The 26,366-nt window shown below is 40.3% G+C and overlaps 1 protein-coding gene across 2 annotated transcripts in view; it reads left to right on the top strand.

The window, feature by feature from the left end:
- The first annotated feature begins 2,245 nt into the window (after window positions 1–2,245).
- triob (trio Rho guanine nucleotide exchange factor b) overlaps window positions 2,246–26,366 on the top strand; it is a 117,832-nt gene continuing 93,711 nt past the window's right edge. The window contains exons 1-2 of one of the 2 annotated variants that reach the window (XM_042490614.1): window positions 2,246–2,511; window positions 15,239–15,292. In XM_042490614.1, the coding sequence (XP_042346548.1) occupies window positions 2,442–2,511; window positions 15,239–15,292 (124 nt within the window). In that variant the 5' untranslated portion in view covers window positions 2,246–2,441. Of the gene's footprint in view, window positions 2,512–15,238; window positions 15,293–21,280; window positions 21,332–26,366 lie in introns of those variants that run through there. The other variant, XM_042490615.1, reaches the window with a different exon arrangement.

Below are 26,366 nucleotides of genomic sequence, written 5' to 3'. Positions count from 1 at the left end.
TTATTTAGTCTATCTTCATGTTGGCTTTATTATTAAGGTTTTTTGAGCACTTTGGTGTGCATGATTGTATGAAAGCTGCCATAAAGTTGACTTGATTTTTTTTCTCATGCACCAAGCATGTTGATAGGAAAACTTTTTATACTACATTACATGAAATGGAAATTTGCCTTTAGCACTCTGACAGCACAGTATAAAAACAGATAGTAAAGGACAGTTAAAATACATAAATTACATAATTGAGTGTTTAACAGCAGCAGGGTTCATGGACGTGGGGCAGGTTATTTTATTAAGCCTATGTTTCTGTTTAGGATGGTCACAGCAGAGGGCACAAATGACTTCTTGTACCCATTTTTTCTGGCTAGGGGGACCTCGAGTCTCCTGCCAAATGGCAATAGCTTGAATGATGAATGAAGAGAGTGGGTGGGGTCATTATAGACCTGGGTTGCCTTTTTGATTATTATCAAGGCTCTGAAGTGGCAATTGTTTATTCTCAGGGATCTGACTGGCCTCATTCACCGCCTGGGTCAGCTTGTTCCTGTGTCTGACTGACTGAGAGATTCCCATACCTGGAGACGATGTTAAAGGTAAGTATCTCTTGTTTATTTGTATAAGGAAAATTATGTAGCATAAAACTGATGCCACATACCACAGCATTTATAGCCTAAGCTAATTTGCAATGGCTGTCCAATACTCTCAGAGAAGTCCTATAGATCATTGACAGGGTGTGTTTGCTGGACTTGAAGCTCCTTAATTTCCTGTGGATAGAGAGACGCTGCTTTATAGATGTGTTCTGCACTGGCCAAAACTACAATGGCCGACGTGAAAACACGTAAACGTGTATGGCCCTACCTGTAGCCACTGTTTGACATGTCCCTTCTGGGCTACTATGGAACAATATGGCGGCCTCAGTGGGACAGGACCAACTCTTGATTGATACATATTGATACCTTTTTATAGGGTTCGCTTAATGGGCATGCCACTAGCCATGTGAGCTGTCTGCTCTCAGATTTCAAACCAGACAACATGGTGGCTTGTTTGACAACTTCCTCTATTATTTCAAAAATAGTTTACCGCATTGTGTTTCTGAAAATATTTTAGTACCTCAGAACTAAGCCATGCTGCGGCAGGACCAGTCTTCATCTTAGGTCTCCAAGGGTTAGTTTAGCCTAAAAGTTTCTCAGAAGTTTCCAGAGGCACCATTGCCCCTGATTTGCATGAAGTAGCCTAGATTTAACTTTCTGAAAATGCGGAGCAGACACTCTATCTTTTAAAACTCAACACAGCTCTACCAGAATGCATTGCTTGTCTGCATACACAGACAAGGAATGAGAAGCGTGGAAATGACGGATCCCTAGGACACATAGGTTACTCTAATGAAAACACAAAAATCTGGTCATGAATATTATATATTATTTCTACCAATATGCCCCTGCATCCCACACACCAAACCTTTAAAACTGACTTCATTGTAATCCTCACCTACCCAGAGCAATTTGAGAAGGCAACCCCTAGATGGCAGCAGTGCACTGTCCCTGGTTAAAGTAACTGAGCTGCAGCTGTCAGGGAGAACTGGGTTAGATTTGTGGGGCAAATGACCTCATACTGTAGCATCCTCTTCGTCACTACAAGATGAAGAGAGAATTAAATAATCCTTTTCCTTCGTCGTCATTTTCACCCTATTATCCGCTAAACACGATTAGTCACACTTGCAAAAGAAATATTGCCCTTGTGAACGACTTGCAATCATATACCCAGACCATAACTGCCAGGAAACTAAATAATGCAAAACCAGAACTCAGTGACCTCATGGGAATATTAAAGTCACGTTTCCGCAAGAACTCAGCTATCAGGGCCTATATAATAGGGTTAAATATGAAAACTACTATACTTCTACACGTTTAATTAAAAAAGCATGCTGTTTGGCAATATGACATCTCCCACAACATCTGGGCTTGAGCTATAAAGGAATACAATCCTAAAGAATGACTCCCACGCAGCCCGCATCAGCACCGCAGTGAGTGACGCTGGGGGCTGCTGATGTGCTGTGGCGCACACTAAATTTGGGTGGCGCACAATGCACCAAAACCCCCCGAAACGGAATCCCAGGATATCCCACCCCCACCCACCACTCGAAACGGAATAGCCCTCCTCCCTTAGTCCTCCTCCCCTCCTCTTTTACCTCCGCCTTCTCTCACTATCACCCCCATTCCTCCGCCTCCCCTTCCTCACGTCCCAACTCGGGAGCGCCGCCGATCGGTCGCCAGGATTTTCCCTTCTCGGCCAAAATGGAGGAGGAGGTATCTTGCTTAATGAAGGGAGCACAGATTGTATGAGCGGATCTGCTTCAATGAAAGGCGTCCGCTTTTGCTGTTAAATACTTATCGGAAAGATAAAACCTTTCGAGGATAGCGATCGCTATTTCCGCACAAGCGACCACAGCCATGAGCGCAGGAGAGGGACTAGATGAGGCTGCGAAGGACGCGGCAGACATAGCGGCGTTTTTCAAATCCGGTAAGTCGGGAAGGGGCGAGTCTGGCTCTGAGGGAGCTACAGTAGAGCTGTCGGTGTGATCGCTGGTGGTCTGCCACATTGCTGCCAAAATGACAAAAAAGCACTGACGGGTTTTATGGGCGAGATGCGTAGCCTACAGCGCATCGGATGTGCTGAAGAGATGCGCACAGCTTGTACTTATTTACCACATTTAAGTCCACTGACTTGTCATCCCGCAGCCTTTGATGACAACAGTGTGAACAACACCCCCTGAAATATGTCCGTTTGATTATTAGACACTGACCCCATTTTGGGTTGGACCAAGTAGGCTAGAAGGTGTGGATGGTTACAGCTCGACCACAGTCTCTCCGGGCTTTACGAGTATTTCGACGTTATAGGCTTTATCTACCACGAACCCCCTGAATATGGGTCGAACATTTTTTTGTTTAGGCTAATTTCTGTCTTCAGAGGCGTGTAGATTGGACTCTCTTGCGAACGAATTTGGGACCATGCATCATTCTAGTCTTCACCCTGTCTCTCACATCTGATGCACGGATAGAGGCTAGGCCATGGACGCACGTATGGGCAATAGCTTGCACTCAACGCACTGGGCCCGTCTGATATGATGGCATCATGCTAACAAATAAGGATAGGCCTGCCTACCTCATTATTCTGCATTTAAGACATAAACAATTAGTGCAGGGGGCTGCTCTGTTGTCAGATGTCAGCCAAACAATGCTACTTGGGGGCTTATGCCATGTACTTTGTAGTAGTTGAGGGTGCAAGGTGTAATGTTCTTAAGCATTCTTGCTCAAATGATAATAATCCTTCACCAGGTATAGTCATATACCGACTTTGCAATGTTATGGTGTATATCCCATTCCTATAATGTATGTTTCTTTGTGATATTGGTATGTCTTTGTGGAATATCATAAGATGTTTCACCATCAACATGTGCCTTTTTTATGCTTTTTCAGACATTTATGACAAGCATTTTGAAGAGTGCAAAAGCAGTGTGTCAAACTTTCAAAATTGTTTTTATATTAGATATTGTCTTCATATTTTAGCCAACATCCCCTTAAGTATTACCCACCATCAAGCCCCCATTTTTTTTATCCTCAAAAAATATCTCTTTAATACAATCTGACACAGGCAGTAGGAGGGTAGAGAGTTCAATAACAGCTTCTGGAAGGTACATTTTTAAGTAAAAGTCCAGTATTTGGGAATATGTCGCCACCATTTATGAGGGACCACCTCCGATACACACCACAAGAAGCAGCTGTCTCTCTCTCTCTCTCTCTCAGCTGTTTCTCTCTGTGACACCTGGTGCCTGGGGGTCTACTGTTCACTATCTCCACAGATTGCACACATGAATGAACACACACACACGCACAGACAGGCAGACAGAGACAGACAGCATGTGCACCTAAGTGCATATGAACCAATAAATGTAACCAAAAACTTAATAATTTTTTTTAACAGTCTTTAAATCACATACTTTCTCCTAGAAAATGCCTCTGCCAGTCAGACTGTTAGGAATGTTGTCAAAGTGAATTGTATTCAAATGCTGCAGTCTTTCTTACGGTTGGTTGGATGCCTGCCAATGTATTTTCCTATAGCTGTGTTGTATCAGGCTGGAAAGTTGGCTCACAGGGAAGTTGGACTGCTTGGTGTTTATATAGCGGCAAACGCAGTTCATACAGTATTCATGATGGAGACAGAAATAGGTTATGGCCTCAGGAAACTTTTATAAGATACTATTATGAAGAGAAAGCATGAAACAGTTTCTGGGCTGTTAAAATGGAGAATAGCACTAAATGCTGAGGGAATAATGTCAAATAGCTGTGTGTCTCCGGCTCACATTAGAGCTGATTGTTTAAAAAGTTCCTGTTGTCTTGTTTGATGGATGTGTTTTATTTCATGTTACTCTTGTAGCACACACAAATGGACATACTGAAAAGATCAAGAAAATACTAGTCAGTGTCATTGATTCCATTCATTTACCACACTTAATGTAGCTGGATTACACCTAACAATGTTCGTCCATTCATTTAGTAAACTTTAAAGGAACTGTATGCAACATTCAGAGCATTAATATAGTAGCAAATAACTATTTGTTATGAAAAGATATAGTGAGGTAATGGCATTCTGTGCAGAGAATGAAGTCACACTCCATATGTGTGCATTTGTAATCTCCATATGTGTGTGTTGTAAGCCTCTCTGTTCTTTGTTGTGGTACTCAGTCTGGCTGTTCATCCCTAATAAAGCATGTGAGTCCTTGTGTGTGTGTGTGTGTGTGTGTGTGTGTGTGTGTGTGTGTGTGTGTGTGTGTCCCACAGGCAAGCTAATCTCCGCCGCTCAGAACTGCGCTCATAAGATGCTCATGCAGCCGCATACGGCTGAAACAGCGTTGTAGTGGAAGTGTAGCGCTCGGTCAGCACTATTGCTGTTGTTAGCAGTGTTAGCTGTTAGCTGCACCATTAGCTGATAGCTGCTCAGCCAGCTCCATGTTGAAGGCTGTGTGCAGGTGATACTGGCTCAGACTATGAATCATAAATATGCTCTGAATGTCGCATACAGCTCCTTAAATGTGTCTTCTTAACTCATTTATCGATCTGAAAATGTTTTGTTCAGCATTGCTTTTTTTTCTCTCTTTTTTTTAAGATTATTTTTTGGGGCCTTTATTTGGCATGAATCGTGACTTTTTCCTGTTACTCTGTTTTGATTAAGTATTATCAGTCACATATACACACTAGCAATTTGTCCAAACATCATATGATGTGTCAGTCAGTCCTTTATTAGTTCATTCATGCACACTATTTATCCCATTATTTCCCATAGCTTCACTGTGATGGACTAGTAGTGTAATGGCCATCCTGCTCCCTGAAGCCTCTCCAGCAGGCTTCCTAATTGCTGCCAGCTTGTTGCATGTTGAAATCTTGGCACACAGCTGCTCATCCTAGTTGATCCCAAGCACTTTATTTCTGGGGCTCTGTGTATGTGTGAGTGCGCTTTGTTTTGCTGGATGCACTTTGGTGCCCTATTTAGTTAGTGGAGGCTAGAATATGTCAGATTCTTCTACTGAACAAGACCTAAAGTGACTGACTGGCTGTCTGAGCTGCTTTGATCACTGGATAAGAGGCTGACTTAGAGACTAACTTACTGACTTTATGAATAACCCAACGCAAGTTTGTAGCTACAAAGCTGGTGGACTGTTTAGATGACTAAATTGAGATTTCCATCAGGCACCATGTGTTTCAAAGTCCTAGTTTTTGATCCTGCACTAGTTTGTAATTTCTTCACCTGAATCAATGATATTCTCATCGGCCCTTGAAAATCCTTGATGTTTCTCTTTGCTTGATTATTTTCAGTGAGCAGATGGAGCTCCATCTCTGAGTCCCACACTGATGCTGTGGATCACAGCTCAGCTGCTGAGTCACTCCTCCCAGGTTGCTCATGCCGTGACTTAAAGTCCCATTCCAAAATTATGGCAACTTGTCTATTGACAAGAACTATTCAGCTGGTTCTTTGAACATTTATTAAGACAGATACTACATTTTTTAACCTTTATCATCCCATCATGCTTAACTTTCCAGGCATATATATCATCTCATCTTTACAAGTGTTTGCACAATAAATTCTTTCAAAGCATGGAAATACAACACTCATTTTAGCCACATTAAGTTGTATATAAATTGAATAATTAGTTGACTAATGCTGTCAGATTGTGTTTGGAGTACAGATGATGACAGTACCCCTTTGTTTCCTGTTTGGACTGCGATTTGGACTTTAATCAAGTATTTGTTATAGAGAGGCATCACAGCCCAATAACATCCTGCAGATTGATCTGAGCCTACACAAGTTAGCAGCATGCCCCCAAATTGAAATACTAGAGGTTTGCCTAGTTGTGGAACAGTAAAGAATAGTATTAGGATGAGTCTGGAAGTGTATCTGTCAAATATCTTCCAGCAGCAGGTAAAGGAACCACGAACTGAGTAAATTGAGGTAGCTTTCAGGAATATTTGGTTGATGTGTTAATGTTGTGTTTCTGAATTAGATTCACTATATATCAATATCTTTATTCCTGTTTCCTCAAAAATGAAATGTACCCTAATCAGTTATGTTTTAGGAGTACATGAGTGAGGATATCACTCTCCTTATCATTGTAAAAATCCACATTTCACCTCTTAATTGTAGATGTGAATTAAAAATGAGCAAAGATCTTAATGAATGCATGACCAATAAATAGTATGGTATGCGGGTCAGTATCTGTCCCCTGTAGGTGCTCATACAGAGAACAGCCCCAGATTGTCTTAAAAAGCTTTGATTTGGTGTTTTCTGTTAAACATGGGCCATATAGCACTCAGTACACCAAAACTTGACTATGGTCTAAACCAGGATCATTTTGTGACCAATCAAAACCAGACTAAGTTATTTATATTGATGATTGCCCTTCAACTTTCCCAAAGCTTGAGAGGAGTTGCCTTAGCTTTTACTTTGTATTAAAAATCTGAGCTACTCTGCAGTATTTGATGGCCCAGCATACCTTAATGTGCTATAAACCTTTGCAATACAGAGCTTCTTTCTCCTACTTGTCACATCTTCATGCCAGAGCCATTAGCACCACATGAACTAAATTGCTATGGTCACTGTCACATATATTGGAGCACTATGTAGAGCGCCATCTTTGCAAAACCAAAAATAACATTTGCACAATGTTGTATTTTTACAAGGTATTAATTCATAGATAGTCTCTTGAGTGATTTGTAATGAAGTTACTGGATCTGTGCAATAGCATTACTGTACAGCACTGCACAGTGAAACTCAATTGACATAAAAGCTGCAGCCAGATGTACTGTATACTGGAATAAGATTAAATAACTGTCTAAACAACTTGCATAAGAGCTGTATACCCAGTCATAACTGCACTGGCTCCAAGACAGTGGTAATCAGTCAGAGAGTATGGGGCTTAGGGGTGTTGCAAAGATCTACTGTTTACTGTGTGAAAAATGGCTTCTAGCCTACTCATTACTAATGTAGACAGGCTTTCAACTATACATGTACGAGTGTCTTTGCAGTCTGCAGTGTTAAATTATATATTTTTTATATCAAGAGAATAATTGATAGGCTGGAGTATAAGTGATTAGTTCTGCTTTTGTCATTGGTAGTTCTGTTGAAAATAATTCTGAAATACTTGGATTGCATGGCCAGATTGTGAAACCCTTACGACAGTGAACTGATACATAAACAAACAACTAGGTAAACATCGGTGATGTTCGTTGCACTTCTTCATGCAAGCTTCTATAGCCTATCATTCACTGTATCTTGCAGCGAGGATAGAAACAAGACATTAGCATCAACAATGGCAGTGTCAGTATTGACAACGCAGTGAGGCATTTCTCTGTGCCCACAGTGAACTCACTGACCTGTGCCAGTGCAGTCTGTAATGAGAGCCAAATCACTGAGCAGCGATTCTTCATTTTCTTCTAGCACAGTCATAGTCGATGAAAGCATAATGACCTAATGTTATCTTGCATACTCAAGCAGAAATCTTATATAATCATGTAGATGAGGAAAAGACCTTCAACAGGCCATGCAGTATGCATCTTGGAGCATATAATTTACAGTAAACAGCGTTGATAGAGTGAGAGGGACGAATGGGAAGGCAAAGATAAATGTGTACTGAGAGGACACAGGCAGAGTAAAGCCAGAGAAGTTAAGTCAATGAAAATATAGAATAGAGGGAAAAGAAAGTGAGATTCAGAAAGCGAGGACATGACATACTTAGAGGGACAAACAAGCCTTCATCAAATTATAGAGCTGAGGCTTGGGTGGAGCACACCCTGCAAAATGTAGGCTACTCTGCTCTCCATGAGGCTGAAACCTTTCGGTTGCATCCAGGGGCAGCCTAATTGGCAGTTGGTCAGAGTTAAAGACTATAAGCTTAGATTGGCATTGCCTGCACTGCGAAATCGCCTAGGCCCGCGTGCACAGTTGGCTATTTCTCATATTCAACTGAAGGAGAATCAGAGGACGAGCATGAAAGACATAGAAATATTATTATTGAAAAATAGATAATTACAGTATTTATGTTGATTTTCTGACAGATACAGTACAATACAGCAAATCATTTTCTGCATTAGCTAAACTTAAAGCACCACAATGGTCAGGCTGATAAGTTGCTTTTGCTTCTTGGCAAAAACCTTTGGATTCTTGTGCTCAATATTTTAAGTCGCCAGCAGCATTGTAAGCACATTTTGTTCTGATCAGCATGATAATGGGAAATACCAAAATGAAAGCCTGGCATTGTCTGTATGTCTTAAAAGTTACTCTAACTGTAATGATTCCAAAGCATAACAAGCAGGTTATGTCATTATGATACTCGTTGACCACAAGTGGTTGAAATATTTTTCCTTTCACAAATAATGGAGTTTTAAATTCAATCTCACCTGAAATGACAATATTTCAAACCACATTGAATACACATAACCAACGTACAAATAACATCATCTATATCTACATATGAAAGCCAGTGAATTATGCAAAAAAAACAAATCAGGGTGCTGTAGCTTAAATGCTTGGACTTCAATTACAAAAGAAACAAGTGATAAAATCATTCAAATATAAATGGTCACATGGCTAATAAGTATGTAGCTGCAACCCAAAAATGATTGATTCTATGCCATTGTGCTGTATATGAATGACAAGAGGCAGTTTTCTCCTACTCTCCTGAGTTTAAATAAAAAGCCTACTGTATGTTCCCAATCAGGACCAGATGTTGGGTGCTTGTTGTAGCCCGATTCTCTCGTAGCGTTTATTGGAGAGTTTTATGGAGAGCACAATCAAGAAGGTAGCACGGTGAGGCAATTACCTATTTTACAGCTAGACTGTGCTGATCGATCTCATCAGAGACTCACGACCTTTCGGAGAGAGTCGTAATACACTTTATGGACATGTAACCCCCCACCATCTCACCAGGTTATTGATTGTTGCTAAATGTCATGTACATCTATACTAGGGGTCACTTTAAAGACACACGGACAAGGACCAGGGTTTTCTTTTCTTAAACAGAGAGAATGTGCAGATACCTTTCAGTTAGGTTGAACTCTAATGGCACAGATATTTTAACTTGTCGTTCATTTTCTCGAACTAAATCACGAGACAAATCTGAGTTTAAGTTCACATGATGCATTGGAGACCAGCAGGAGCAAGAAATGTGTTGTAAGTGATGAACATTAAATTATGCAGGCCCCTTAATTAAAAACTTTGGATGGGGGGAAATAATGATACAGCACAGTATCGGGATAATTTTCATGGCGATAGTTTATTGAGACATGGACGCCATGTTTTTTTTTAATTATATAAATTATTAATATTGCAAATACAAATTAAAATTTTGGTAGTATACTAGAACAGTAATATCAATTGCTTTTACAGTTGGTGAGATACATTTTGCTGCAATACAAAATATTAATGTGAGATGAACAGAAAACTATCTTATTAAATAAAACATGTTGACAAAGTTTATCTTTGGGGTCAAAATTTGCAGTTGAAAAATGGTAATAAATTGGTATAGATCGCATTTTATGTCATCGCAATAACCAGCATATTGCAAAATGTTTTAAATCACAATAATATTGTATTGTGAGTATTGTGATGTTATGTATCAAGGGGTCTCGGGTGATTCCCACTCCCACTCCTAGTACTTAAATGGTCACTACTGATAACGATATTTTTGTTCCAGCTCTCATTGCTGGGATCGGCTTTAACACAAGATATACCTGAAAGATGACTCTTGGCCGTATGTCGATAATCAGGGATTCCAATAGGTTTATAATGTGTAGGATGGGAAATGTAGCCTGTGGGACATCGTCATTACTTCACACTCACACACACACACACATACATACACACACGCACAGAGGTATAAATCACTACATCCCACCCATGTCGCCCAGGGCTCTGGAAGCAAGGAAGAGGGGGATGGAGAAATGGAGTGAATGAACGAGGGATGGATGCATAGGAGGATTGCAGGTCATAAAAATAGGCTGTGGGCTGGTCTGTATGTCTCTTGCAAATCCACCATCTGATAAGAGAGAAACCTCTTGTCAGTCAACTGCTGACTCCCTCTCATTCTATCCTTTTTTTCGAATTTTTTTTTATCGCCTCCACTCCTCTCCCACACAGCCTCCCATCATTACCTCATACCTTGCCTCTCAGGGTTGTCGTATATTCAAATCATGACCTTATTTTATAATATCTGGTCCTCTGTTTGTGATTCTCACCACAATGCATGTCTCTCTTCTCTTGTACATTTATTAAATGAGACATCCTAATAAAGCTCATTACATTTTACTGACAGACTAAGAGCTGTGCGTCACATTAAAGAAAACAAAATGCCATTAAGTGTTTTAGGTGTTTGTATTCAACACTTTGGCATAGATCTTTCAAAGAGTGCCAAGTTCACCATTATCCCCAGAAAAGCAAAAGCATTTTAACGGTGTTATGTCAGCTTTTGGAACTAAAAGAGTTTTTCGCTGTACTGGAGACGATATCACATATGTATTAATTCACAAAAAACTTCCTGGGATTCCTCCACATTCCTAATTCTTCACTCCTCCTCTCTCCGTATGCCCTCTCAGCAGATGTTACAAGCCTCCCCGTCTTTCACAGCTCCTCCCCTGTCTCCTCTCCTTTTCCCCAACAGCTTAAACCAAGGAAGCATCTGGATCTAGTATCTGAAGTCACAAGCCTCCCACAATGCTTTGTGCCTCCTTTGAAAAAGCACTTTGAAAAAGCAGCCACAGTTCATGAGGCCATGCCCCCCCTTGAGTTCTGAGACACTCAGTCTTTTAAGAACTTTCTCTCAAAAGTGCAGCGCAGTGTCAGTAAGTCAACTGTCAGGATATGTGCCATCATTTTCATTCATAAAGTGGGATAGAGAGTAAGACAGTTTCTCTACTCGTGTAAAGTGAAAAAGAAGGGGTCAATAAACTTCATTCATACTCCTGGCTTTTTCTTTTGTTTTGTGGTATTTTGCTGTAGATGTATGAGGTTAATAGTGTAGCACTAACTTTCAATAATTTATACTCTCTCATGCACAATAGCACTCTTGCACTTGTCCATTTACATCCTTGCAACTTGAGATACCAGATCTGTGTGCTTCACTGTGCCTCTCTGCACTAATGGCATGTTGTGCTTTTTTGGCAGACAAGCCAAAGTCTTACTTCAGTCAGTGTGAAAAAAAAAGAATTAAGCAGAACATGGACGCAGCTTTGGTAAAATCAAAGCACAGCCTGCAGTGTGTGTTTGCATACATGTGTGAGCTTGTGTGATGCCTTAGACTGCCTGTCTTCTGTCAACAGCTGTGCTCAGTCTGTCCAACGGAACTGTGTAGTCTCGCTTTCTCTCACAAACACACACACACACACACACACTGTAACATTCCCTTTTGCTTTGAAGACAGCAGCAGGCTCTGATCCCTGTCGCGTGAACAGTGCCAACCCAGTGCTCTTCTGGCTTAGGAAGGCTAAACTGCCGCTTGGCCTCTCTGGCTTCGGATAAAAAAGGTTGAGGATCAAACTTAACGTCCCATCCTACTGTATTGGCTTGCAGAAATACCTACTGTAACACTGGTGCTGTTTTACTGCCAATATACTATTGTAGCTAGATGTTTATTTTGTTAGCATGGCATTCACACACAGAGCTGTGGCTAAAACTTGTTGTCAATAAAACACTGAATGTTTGCACATCAAAGAAAATAAAATGATTTTGATATTTCACACTTTGCGACTATAAAATGAACCTGTGAAACAAAGTCCACAATTTTACTTTGCTTTGAAGAAATGGGCTGTTTTTCTTATCTTCTAAGAAAAACCTGTCCCATGTTTTAAGATACTACTTTCAAAACTTTCTCCCTAAAGGGGCCTTCCACTGGTTTCCACCCATTAATATTAGATTCCACATGTTGATCTTGTATTGAAGCAGCAAGAACATTTAACCTTTCTCTAAGTCCCACCCTTAAACACAGACTGGCCAATCACAGCATAGCACTGGCCCAGGCACATTAGCTTTAGAGCTGTGCTCCATAGACCCTCATGCAATGGTTTCAGATTATCTTCATTTTTGGGCCTGTTTTGTCGATTACAAACTTTGCGTTGTGCCGGTGGTAAGGTGTGAGATATACATTTCTTTCCCATTCTATATCCAAAATCAGACCCTGAAAAGTGTAGGGCTAGCGAGCTAGCTAGCTTGCTACTGAAGGTCTAGCTTACTGAATGTATACACATGCTGCTTTTGCTTATAACAGTGAAGAAAGACCTACCCTGCTTTACAGGAACCAGTGACAGGACCAGCTGTGTGGCATCGCTGTATGTGCAGATAAATGTTGTTCTCCGGGGGGCTTGGGGGTAGCCAAACACCAAACGCTGTTAATATGCACACAATGCAATGGCTCATAGTTGGCTTTAGTCGGTAAGGTTTTCCTTTATTTTCATTATCTTTTGTCAAGAAATGTTATAGTTCACTTTTTTCGCTGTGATCTGTACATTAGGCTTTAGCTTCTAAATATTTTTTATCTTTTTAGCTGTTTGAAGCTGCTGAGTGAGTTTGACATCCTGGATATATCCTTCAAATGCATATTGTAGACCTTCTATCTGCTTTCTTATATTCTTCTCTGATATTGCTTTATCATTTTTTCCCCAAAAAATGATGATATGTCTCCAGGATGGGCATTTAGTTACAGTGTGGGCTCCATGATAGCTCTGGCACCTTGATGAATCACCACAAAGGGCCAGGGTTTTAGCAAAGGGTCAATTGTTGTATTTTAATCAGCTGCTAAAATGGAATAGAAATATGAGTTTGTTAAACTTCGGAAGTAGATGGAGTTTATATGAGGAGATTTTTTGGAAAATGCTTGGTAGGTATTGTTTCCTTTCAAACTTTGTCATGGCTACAAGTTAAACTCTGCCTCTTGTCTTTGTCTAGTGGTGTTTTCTTTTGGTCAGCCTATTTGGGAGAGGATTACCTTTGCCATCTCTCCTTCACATCCTCTTGTCCATGTGAGCATGGTGCCACCTAATCTCTGCCTCGCAGCATATGCTGACCATGATTTCTCAAGACATTATCTAGCCGTATGCTGAAAGCTGAAAATGACATTCACATTCACTATACATTCACTATAATTTAATTTTTTAACTTCTTTCATACACTTTCCCTAAGATTCAAACACACCTTGCAAACAAGAAGCAGATGCCAAACACATGTAAAGCCTGGAAAATTCTGTTCAAGATGAACACTCTTAACTTGACCAAACACTCTATCCATACTACACTGCGTAAAATGAAACATAGTGTGTGAACAGGTGCTCACTGTAATCCTTGTTAGGCAGCAGCATATGCCAGGTTGTTCTTTTCAGAAAGGCAGCCAGGAGAAGTCAGAGCGTAGAGGAGCTAAGCTGCCCCTGTTCCTCATTCCCTGCCTCTCCTCTCTGTTATCTCATGCCACTATAGTGTCCTACTGATGAGTGACCCAGAAAGAAAGTTTGTCAGTCTGCTGCCAGAAACAGGATGCATGTCAGTTCAAATTTAGAAATCAGTGCATCCTTTGAGTCATGATATAATTCTTATTTATTTTCAGGGTTAATGTCATTGACACAGATAACTTCCTTCATCAGTTTTAAAAAAAAAAAAGATGTCAGATGTGGGTGTGTGGATTAGCAGAACATCAACATTGAGTCAGTTGTTATTAATTAATTGATCCTGAATTGAGTGTGATGCTGAAACTGATGCCAACTTTGCTTACAAACTTAGAAGCCCTGGACAAACTCTCCTTTTGTCATTGGGCTGGTTGAATATTCTTAAAGGTATACTATGCAGGATTTAAAAAAAACAGCCCACAAATTTAAAGACTTATACAAAAGAAATCCCCCTTAATCATCACTTACAACCCATAAGATGTTTGTGGCAATGAACCATCTGTGGAGACTCTGCCCTCTGCCGTATTGTCATGTTTTTTTTCTTATTTTGCAGTGTTTGAGACATTCCCTGGCACAGGGCACAGTTGAAGGGTGGACTTTATAAAAGGTAGCAACCAGGGGTCAGACTATAAGCAGTGCACATCCAAGAGAAAGTTACGAAAATCACGGACAAAGTGCAGAAAAAAATGCAAAGATAGGGTTTCACTTTCAGTGGTGATAGTGTTTACAGACAGTATCCAACAAAGGCGTCTTTTGCCTTTAACATTTCTCCTATCTAAAGATGATTCTTGAGGCGTAAGTGACACAGACATCTGCTTTCTTCAAGTGATTAATTTGCTTATCAGCTGATGTGCTGAGAGTTATGCATGAGTCTGTATGTGTGTCTGATTTTGTGTGTTTGTGACAGTATGAGAGCATGAGGTAAAGAATAAAGATAAAGAGCATAAGGATCTATAATCTTGATTTAGATGGTCACTAGCTCATGTTCAGCTACAATGTGCACTTTTACAAGACGGGTGTGTGCGCACATCCATCTGTGTGCAGCATGTCTATCTCGGGGGGGGGGGGGGGGTGTCGATAGACACGGAGAACAGAGAGGTGCTCCACAATTGCTCGCTCTCTCATTTGTACTCAGTAATCACAAAGCTCTAAGTTCTGACACTAAAACATGGAGAAGGTTGTGGTTCTGCTCTAGGGGATCACAGGACTGTCCTTTCACTCTTCATTTCCTTTATTAAACTTCATTCCTCTTTTTCTCTTGTCTCTTTTTAGATTGCGCTCTTCCAAAATGTGAATCCAAACTGGATGGCCCAGGTCAAACCTCAGGTAGGTCTGATAGTCAAACAGCCTTTGGGAAACAATCAGGAATCTCTTTTCAGAGCAGGATGTTTGTACATGGTCTCTTTATTGCCCATGATGATGTTTGAAATGTTCTACAGTTCACAATGAATGAAACAGTGTGTCTTACATATTGCATGTATTTATGTGAGTAAGAGGGAGACGAAGCTAAAACGTCAGGAACACCATGTACCATACTCACTTACAGTAAAATGAAATGCTCCATCGAAGCTCTACTGCGTCGAATCCCATTAGACTCAAGCTCCTCTGTGGCATCAGCTAGCAACCATGACCTTGTTGGTTCACATCCTAATACCCCAAGGACCTACATGCTAAAAATACACCAAGTTACTCTCTCCAGGGTGAAGTGTTTTTGGGTATAAATGGCGCAGTTAAGGGGCCCTTATTAGGGTATGCACAAAGATTATCCCAAATAAATGTGTGCCTGGTTCCCTGTCCATAGATTATTCAGTTTAATCCCTCTTGGACTAAAATGTATTGTAAGTGTTTGGACCTTTTCCATAGAAAGTCTCATTTAAATTGAAAGGCTTGGTATAATCCGTGTTGGGGAAGCCAGCATACATGAGCAGAAAGTGTTTTGGAATATAAATAAAAAAAATGTAAAAATCAAGACTTTTTTTCGTGCATGTTTTGTAAGCATTGCAGTATTAGACTGAAGCAAGTGGAGAGTGTCAGGCATGGATGGGACACATACATCATCTGCTGTGATCTCTAACCAAACGTCAGTAGATTGTGTTGTCTTTAGCTCGTGAGACCCATGTGTTTGACACAGTTTTGACCTGATGTTTTCCAATTAGGTCATTTGGGGATGAACATTTTACAAGTTTTCAATCTACAGCTTGTCCTATTATTCCCTTCTTGCCAGAATTTGAATGGATGTTCATGGGAAACGATTGGGACATGCCCGCCAAATCCTTCACACAGGCCTTTTGCCCAAAAACCCTTGAAGTTCATCCCTGAGGCTGACTCACAAAAAATTGAAGCTGCAGTGGTGTCTCTGTATATTTTTGTTGGACATGGGCAGAAATTCATGAGCTGCTCACAGTGAATCAGAGCAATCTGGTTGTACTAGCCATTTATGGCTGATTTCCGACTGGCTCTTTTCCTGTTCATTGTTCATTTTCAATTACTCTACAAAATTAACTTGCTGTTGAATTAAGTGTCGATTTAGCAAATTGCCTGAAGCATTCTGTTGCACTGTAACATGAAATTGCAGGTGTGCAAAGTCCTCTCTGAGAAACTGTTGACTCAGACATCTTTCACTTACTTATTAGCTGATCTGGCACAATCAAAACATGAGGTGTGCTGTAGGCCACGGCAGAAAATGTATTATTTGTCATGGTCTGAATGAAAGACATGTGTGTGGACATGTGTGGTTTGTCCTAGTCTGTGTGCATCTGCCTTAGTGGATGAGTACACCCTTTCGGCAAAGCTGACTAATCATTCAAAAATTCACACAGATTTTCTGGCTATATTGATACCTAAGTGGGAAGGTCTTTATTATGTTTGTTCGCCTCCTCCCAACCATCGTGTACTGTGTACCTTTTGGGAATTTTCTCTTCCTTTTTCTGCAATAACTACATGTGCTCATCCATGTTGTTGTGAATTTTGGTGTGGCCTCCGTGAGATGTGCTGGATTTAGATTTGTTGTTGCTTCCTTTCAAAGGATTTGACATAACCTCAACTGGGTATTTCCTGTTTTTTTATTCTAAACTTGGTTTGTTTGGCCAACATGTTTTGAGAAACATTGGTCTTTTCTGGGCTCGGACTTGTTTTGTTCTTAACTCTGTGTACTTGACAGAACTCAAAGTTAAATGTATATAGATAAACCGCCTTGTGTATGTGGGTCGATGAGTCGGCAGTAGGGCAGTATGGCTAGCAGGGTATCCTGATATAAAAAAATAATGGCAAAAACAGCAAAGTTTGTAGAGTGGCGTTTCCTAATCAAACCACTACATCGAATTAGTTAGTTTAACCATTAACACAGGATAAAGCTTCATTATTGTTTCTATGGTTACTTGTTGCCTTAATATAGGCTTACCAATGATGCAGATGATTGTTTGAATTAAATCTGTGGCCAAATCAAAGCTAGAGTAGGCAGAATTAGATAACTTGCCCAGAATTAAGACAATGCATACAGTCATTTCTGATAAAACAGCAACAAGTCTTGATGTGCAGCCTTTTTCACACACTGGTGGATACAGATGGCTTTAAAAGGAAAAAAATGAATGAATCAATATGATCAGTGGTCCCAAACTAATGATCTAGTTTTTGATGTTTGGTGAAAGCACAAATAGAGTTCATGCACAGAATTGGTCGCATGTCAGACCAGCACGTCTCCAGACTCAGCCCTTGCTTCTAACATCAACCTGCCTCTCGTGTCTTTCTGTCAGCCCTCATCTTTTCTGCTCATGTCACACAGTGCCACAAAGGGGCGGAGACAGATCCTGCATCCAAAGACAGGCTCTTTTCATCTTAGATGTACACACTCAAGAAGCCATAGCTAAAACTGGATTAGCTATGGACATGCAATCAGACAAGCTCACACACATTTTATTCAGTACACGCGTCCGATAGAGGGGGAAATGAAAAAAGCCTATAATCTGGATGAGTTTTGTAGAAGACACTTAACCACAAAATCACAAGTGTCCCAAAAACACTGTTGGCCAGCATATGGATTTACAGACTAAGCGTGCTTAGGGTAAATAGTTGGACCCTTCCCCAGATATGCTCTCATAGCTCTTAGTCCAAGATAATCTGAAACAGCAGCCAAATGCTAGCTCAGTCAGGACAATTCTGATCTCTTGCTGCACTGATAATGTTTAGCATGCATGGTATGGTGAATTAGATGAGAGTGATTTGCAGTTCTTGAAAGTCCTGAAAATAGATGAATGTTTGAACATGGAGAGAGAGACAGAGATGTGGAGCCCTCTCCTCTTCTCTTCTCTTCTCTCCTCTCCTCTCCTCTCCCCTCCCCTCCTCTCCTTTCCTCTCCTCTCCTCTCCTCTCCTCTCCTTTCCTTCCCTCTCCTCTCCTCTCCTCTCCTCTCCTCTCCTCTCCTCTCCTCTCCTCTCCTTTCCTTTCCTTTCCTTTCCTTTCCTTTCCTTTCCTTTCCTCTCTCCTCTCCTCTCCTCTCCTCTCCTCTCCTTTCCTTTCCTCTCCTCTCCTCTCCTCCTCTCCTTTCTTTCTCCTCCATATGTTTCTGTTCAACTTAATTCAGCTACGAACTCAATCTCTCATCTCTACCCGTACTGAGCTCACTGTGTGGTTCCTATTGAATTGGGCTTTGAATGCTAACCATGTGCACTGCGGGTAGACAAGCAGGCAGGCATGCTCACTCAGTCATACTCATACACACACACACACACACACACACTGTGGAGCTAAGCACTGGAGGAAGTGGTTTTCTCTGGAGTTCATTGGATTTTTTTTAATTCTCCCCTGCAGAGGCGAGGGTGGGGAAGACCAAACTCTATATGGTGTGTTTGTGGATGTGGTCGTGTGTGTGTGTGTGTGTGTGTGTGTGTGTGCGTTTGTTTGAGTGAATTTTGTTTACTCACTCTCTCTCTTTCCATCTTTTCTCTCTTGTTCCATTTCTCTTTTTCCTCACCCAGTTGCTTTCTCTCTTTCTGTTTTGTTGTATCTTTCAAAAGTTGGTGGAGATTAACTTTTTTCTTCAGCTATCATTTTTGATGAATCTATGTGTACAAACATGTATGCAAGAAAATATAAAATAAGCCAGATGCAAGAAAAAAAACAGGCAGAAGAAGAAGGAAATAAAGACGCTGAACCATATACAGTATATGGCCATAATGTAATCTACAGTTCCACATCCTTTCCTCCACAGCTCATGAGGTGTGTGTTTAATATCGCAGCTTAACCAAGAGGTTGGCTGAACTTCATTTCAACTTGGCTTACATCAAAGCAGACAGTTAGTCAGGGTACTGTCACCTAATTTGCTTGCATTGCACGTGAAGCACCAACCATAATTTGCATAGAGGCATGTATTATGTACAAGCTCTGACCATCCACCTTGTGTCTTCCAAAGAGTGTGTGATCACAGTTTACAACTGATAGCGCTGAACAATGCTTGTAATATGGCACAGTGGGAAAAAGGAAGGTTTGCATTGTAGTCTGTATTTACTACTTTCTTTCCTTTACGATCAGTTTGAAAAATTTCCTATCAGCCTGTAAAGTTATTATTATATTTGACAGCTGCAATTTTGTAAATCTCGCTGACTAACACTCACACACACACACTCACACGCACAGACAAAGGAGATGGGATGAAAGAAAGGAAAGCCAGTTAGACATCCTGTGGTGTCTTACACAGAGACAGCTGGCCTCTGTACCAAGCGTGTTTGTATCATGTTTGTGTGCACCTTTGTGTGTCTCTGGATGCAGCTGTGCACGTGGACGTGCGCATCCTGACCTCTTCGGGTGCCTTTTGCCTAGTTTGTGTGTATCTATGTTTTTGCGTGTTCGTGCAGACGTCCTTAATTGGATCATGCTGTGGAACACTGGCTGTGTTGGTTTTAGAAAGAGCACAGCTTGCATCCTCCTGTCACAGGATATCAACATAATGATATCTGTTTAGCCAAGTAATATTTCCTGTAGCCGCAAATAACAAGACAATCGTATCCAAAAAAGGGTTGGTGGAGAAAACTCTTTAAAAATGTCTTTCTTCACACTATCAAATCTGTTCATTTATATGGAGCTTTTTTTTTTAAAATCAAAACAGTTTACTTATTAAAATCATGCACACTGTTGAATGGATGTTTTAACTGAATATTGATCTTTGGACATGTTAAATTTCTTTATTACTACATATTAAAGTTTTAATGTTTTAAACAAACACTGAAAACAAAATGTGTCATGTAATCAGAATTTTCTGATTAAAATAAACTGATAAAAAATTATGTGTATTGGGTTTCCAGACAGTTTTAATCAGCCCAAAATTCCACAATGAATGTATTAATGTTCTTTTGCTATAGGATGCCTTCAATAGCTTATGAAACAATGGCAAAAATGTAAAAGAAAGCACACATTGGTCAAGAGGGAGATGTTATAATTGTTTTCTTTATACCATTTTAATTATTAAAAACCATCAAATAACTACACAGCAAGGCCTTAGGCAGACAGATTGCACTTGCAAAGTCAAACACATGCAGTGATATATCAGCACCAACCAGCACCACTGATCAGGTTCACTGCTCATGATTTTCCTTTCCACCATGCATAGTTGAAACTGGTCGTCCATATACAAACACACACAATAAATACGTAAGCACACCACCATGCTCTGTGCTAATGGGCTCCATCTGCTGTAAACTGTATTTTCCCTGAAGTCAAGACGGCATGTTCCTCTGCACTGTCGACATTACACAGTCTTTTCTCTCTGCAAGACTTAATATTAATAGTTAAAAGTGATGATGTCCTATACATTATTATGTTTAGATAACATAAAGGTGTAAAGTATCTTTTTCAACCTCTCTCTTTCTGTCTTTTCCTCTCCTCATTACCTCTACCCTTCTCTCTCTGCCTCCTCTCTTTCTTCATCTACCTCCCTCCCCCTCTAACCGTCATATCACTTCTATTTCCCACATCATCATCTTTGTCCTCTCTCTCTCCGACCCTGGTCTTTTCCTGGAGAGCACTGATGCATAGGAAAGCAAGGTTCCGCTTCATCACCCGTCCAATCACCATCAACCTCACCCCCGTACGCCAGCCAATCACTCGCTAGAGATGGCCAGCGGGGGAAGGGCTTAGCATGAAGGGGGGGGGGGGGGGGGGCAAGTGTGTGCGTGCTGGTCGCTCCTTGACTCGAGGGATATAAAGGATGCTTGGCTGCTCCAGGGACAGGGAATATCATCATAATTCTCTGTCCATCCTCTTCAATGGATGTATTTGCTGTTTTGGATGGTGCTGCTGCTGCAGGAGAGATGCAAATTTATGCTAAAGAAATTATCCTAGAATGATTCCCATTCATTCAAAAGATGAACAAGGGTATGATATTGGATTGTGTGACACGATTGTCATCTCTGCTAATACAGTAATGATTTAGCTCATTTTCCTGCTAAAATGTTATAGATAAACGTTTGATCCATAGCTGCAGTGTGGCAGTCTGACTGTTGTAGTGACACCTTGGGCAGACATTAGATATTTATGCACATGGAGTGGAGCTTATACTGATCCCTCCCCTTGTTTTCTTAAGAGTTGGATTGATTCATACCTAGTGGTTCTATGTTGCAGTGGAGATTGTGCCATTGACAAAAGGTGACATAGAGGTGCTTACTTGCAGTGTTGACAATGGAAAGCAACAGAGGGGGTAAAGGCTGCAATTCTTAAAAACTGCAAGCGTTTTCTTTCTCATCCCTTGGAAGCTCATGTACGGATGGAAACCCTCCTGCTGTCATGCTGCTTGCTTAATTGGTCAGTTGACTGGTTTGAGTACAGAGGGAGGAGACACAAGCTGAAGACATGTCCATCCAGATCCTTTCTGCTGGATCTTGTAAGTAAGACTAAATTATTTAACATTAGACGGAAGACCAAGACATACAGCAACAGTGAAAAAGGCCACCCTTTTTACTTGAAATGTTCGTGTGTGTGTGTGTGTGTGTGTGTGTGTGTGTGTGTGTGTGTTCACAATCACATCCTTAATGTGTATTTCAAAGTGCATTACTTTGCACGGTGTTGCAACGTGATAACGCATTTATCATAGCGGCGAAACTTTTATGGTCCAATCATAGCATTTGGCTCCCACTAAATTCTGCTCTATACTACTTATAGCGACTTTTCGACTGCATCACAATTCTCTCTATTTTTGGTCTGCAAGCTTACTAATGAATGCATGTGAGTCATGTGGTCTCACTTCTTCTACTGCAAAGGTTTGTGTTTACACTGAGGGGGGTGTAACCACCACATCACACTGCCTGCGGTTCTCAACATAAAAGACAAATACATCTCAATATAATAATTGACATATGATGCTGACTGTGTTCTTGAGCTCACAAATCCTCCCAGGACTATAGATCACAGAGTGAAGATGATCCAGCTGGAATCTGGAACTACAGAGTATAATTCAATAACACTGTTTGTAATTGGCAACATTGGGCTTAAAGCTGGCATATGTAACTTTTGCTGGGCACCAGCTACTGTGGCCATAAGTGACGCTTACAGGAGAATGGTGGTAAATGGTAAAATATAGTAGCGCAAGTGGAGAAGAGTCATAATGTCAGTCAAATAACCAATGTCAGTTACAGCCACCATAATATATTGGTCATACCAGATGAAGTGTGGCTATAGCGGGAAAATAACTAAATGTATTGAAGTAAGCAAGGGGGCATTTTAATTGTTAATGGTATATTATGCATAACTTGTCAGTTATTGTTTTTAAACAATTCAGTCATGTTTTTGGAGAGATTGTCTGCTTGGCATCCTACTAAATTTGTGTTTTTTGGGCAGTGTGTCACGATTTCCATAGCTACCTCTGTTTATGATGTGGTGCCTGGTTGCACTACCTTTTTATAAAGTCTGGCTTAACCTGTTTGCTGTATCCAAGAACACCCTGAACATAGAAAAATAAGAATAAAATAAAGGCAGAGGGCAGATTCTCTGCTGATAAATACACCACCACAAATTTTAAGTGGGTCATAAGTGGTGATTAAGAGGGATTACTTTTGTGTGAGTCTATACATTTTTAGAGAAATCTTGCATAGTATACCTTTAAGAATTCTTTTTAAGACCTTTCCCTTATAAGTGGAAGAATGTGTTATTTTGTCTCTCCAAAGTTACGCTGTATTTTTTTATATTGCTTCTGAACAATATAAGGTACACCGTCCTGATATTAGTTGTGTCTTGAAACTATTCACTCATTCACTCGCTCTCGATTCTCTGTGTAGTGTGTATTAAATAGTGAAATGCATTGGGAATAACCAAATGAGATTTTGGACACTACGCTGGAATTTTCTCCTTCCAGAAATACACAACCGCATTGCATTGTGGTATACAGGAGTAAAATGTAGGGTACATCATATGTACACTCAAATTTGCTGTGCGTTGTGGGTATTTTATAGTGCACTATATAGTGGATGAAATTAATCACTAAGAATTCGAACATGACCGCAAAATGGTGAACACACTATGGTTTCGAACAGAGCTGTTGACTCGTCACCTTTCCTTACACTTATTTCTCATCTGTCTCTACTGTTTTCCACATAATAAGGTTAAATGATTAAAAGATCCCAACTTTTACCTGATTAACAAACAAGTAAACACATCTAATATTATGTACATTCGGCCACATAACTTTCCTTTCATTATTTCTTTAATAGATCCATAGTGTCCACCTAATGCGTCAGTTTTATTTTGTAAATTCTCTGGTTCGGCATCTTGCAGTTCATTTTCACAAATCATGATGGACGACTATATAATCGAAAATAACTCTCAAATCCAGTGTATTTGTTCCTCATGTAACACAATTCAAAGGCACAGCTAATCTGATCCCACAGGGACTAAAGATTGAATTGAGTCTAAAATTTCCCCCTTTCTCTCCCCTTATCCCTGATTATCTCATATGACATGTGAACAGTGAGTAATTTTGGTGAGTTTTATAATCAGTTGTGATGTAATCTTGTGGCCGTTGTTGGTTATTTAATTGATTAAACTGATTTTTATGTTCAAAATTGAGAGATTTAAAAAAGGAAGTTAAAGAATTTAGTATTAAATGTCACTACTTGTGGCATGTTTGTTTCCCACAATATATGTGCGTCAGAGGAGTGGAGAGAATGAATTAAAAATAATTGACTGAAGAAGTTTGTAGTGAAGTATTCTTTATAAAGAATCACCATTTGTAGTGCCTCATGACCTTCACTTCACCCTGACATTGACTGAGAAGTTGTGTTGTTCATTTTGTCCTCAGCTGGTCAGTTAGATGTTAACTTGAGGGTTGGAGTTGACATAGCTGTGCTCATAGCATGATGTTCTTTTTGGCCCACTCTTCAAGTGTGTGACTTGTGGTCAAATGGGGCCTATTTAATTCAGCACAAAAGAAAAATATTAAACAAAAAAGGTCTGTTTATACTGTGTATTTTAAATGGCAGTCAGCTTCTTTTTTCTTTTTTTTTCATAATTTAAAAAAATATATGGCAGTGAAAAAAAATGTACTGACCCATAAGCATTTAATATTTAAGCAGCCCGTCTATATGGATTCATCTGCAGCGTGATGATGGGAATATGAAGGACAGGAATCTTGGGAACGCTTCCTTCATTTGGATTCCTATTGTTTGTCTCTTATTCTGCTATTTGGGATGAAGAGCTTTGAGATAATGATGGTGCAACTGCACTGATTCTCAAAGCAGATGCATCGCATAATTAAGAAAAAGTTTCCCCTTTTTTTCCTCTCGGGTGTTTGACAAGTAAAAATATGGTAGATTAACGAGTCGTCAGTGTGCTCCACCAGATAGAAAGTGCTGACAGGATTTAATTTACGTGTGAAAAATATTTAAGTTGTAAAATGAAAATAATGGATGTGTTTTTAAAGTAATGTCCAAAAATCTGCTGAGGCTTAAAGCTAAAGCTGATGCAGAAATGCCAGAACTGCATCTCCTCACAGGTTGTGTTTTCAATTACTTTTTAATGTCTTGTAATACGTGTCATGGTACAAAAACCTAACAATATCTATGTGAGATCAAAGAGTAGTATATTCAGGAGAATATTTTCTGGACTAAGTGAAGTATCAGTCAATCATGCTGCTAAATACCAGAAACCCACTGATGATATCACAGATCCTACACACGTGTATGCTTTCATCTGTCAATGAAACTTTTTTACTGATGAGAGTAAGTAGTGACCCCTACTGTGTGAGACAAAGAGAGCATGCAGTTGGAATGTAAGTCCCTCTTGTTCTCAGTCCTCACAATAATGTTCTCACTCTGTGCTCTTCATTTCCATTTTATTTACAACACATAGGTAGCACACTTATTTGTAATTCCCATAGAAATATCATGTAGATAAAAACAGAAAGTATAACATGACTATGTATGGTATCCTATCTATATGCATATGGGTGGAGTCTGGATTTAGTTGTGGTTCTGTGTTGTTTGCTTGGAGTTCAGGCCCCAAAGTCATAAAAAGACCTACAATTAAATGGCCGGAAGAGAGCATCCTAAATTGGGAGTAGACACAAACCAGTCTGAAGAAATGTTTGCTTCTCTCTTTTTCTCTTTTTCTCTCTCTACTTTTTTTCTCACCTCTGTTTGTTTCCCTGCATCTCTTTGCTCTCAGCTGCCCCCCCCTTTCCTTTTAGAGGATGGTTAGAAGCTGAGACACTTGGGAGCCTCAACAAAATATGAAAATAACTAGATGAGATTAGATTTGGAACTGCTCAGCAGTCTAAATTAGTGTGAAATATTTTCCTCTGTTGAAAAACTGTTGTAAATCAACTGGCAAGTTGCAAACATACTCCCACGAGTAAGCACAGCTTATTGACTTCTTTATGTTGTTGTTTTGGCACTGCAAAGCATTATTTTGTGCACATGAAATAGAGTGTTTTACATTAGGCACTGCTCCAGAGAACCCAACGTTTCAGTGGGATTTTGATTACATTATAAAACTGAAACAAAGCAAAACATGTAACCTTTATGCTCCCTTTAGTGACCTCTTGTCACTCTATTGGGGTGTTTGTGCATGCATGCATGTGTGTATCCATGCACGTAAGTCAGATATTCCATCCGAGAGTCCCGCAGCTCCCTGTTTGCATAAGCCAGTTGTTTTCAGGGCCGTAATAACAGTGGATAGCCATGGGATCCACTAGCCGCCTCCTGGCTTGGAGACAGGCAGTGGAGCCATAGCCTGTAGTTCCCTGTCTGCTGTGTGTGTACTCAACGGGACATTGTCCCCTTTGTTGAGGTCAAGTCTAGTGAAAATCTATTCACAGAGGAATGGAGTGACAGAGGGACAGGCAGAGGGGAGAGATGAGGAGAGGGAGGGCAGAATTGGAAATGACTGGGGCAGACTGTCAGAGAGAGGAAGGAGGGGTAAG

Source organism: Plectropomus leopardus, chromosome 7 (genome assembly GCF_008729295.1).
Source record: "Plectropomus leopardus isolate mb chromosome 7, YSFRI_Pleo_2.0, whole genome shotgun sequence".
Classification (NCBI taxonomy): Eukaryota; Metazoa; Chordata; class Actinopteri; order Perciformes; family Serranidae; genus Plectropomus; species Plectropomus leopardus.
The sequence above is the reverse complement of the archived record's forward strand: the minus strand, read 5'-3'. Positions and strand labels throughout refer to the sequence as shown.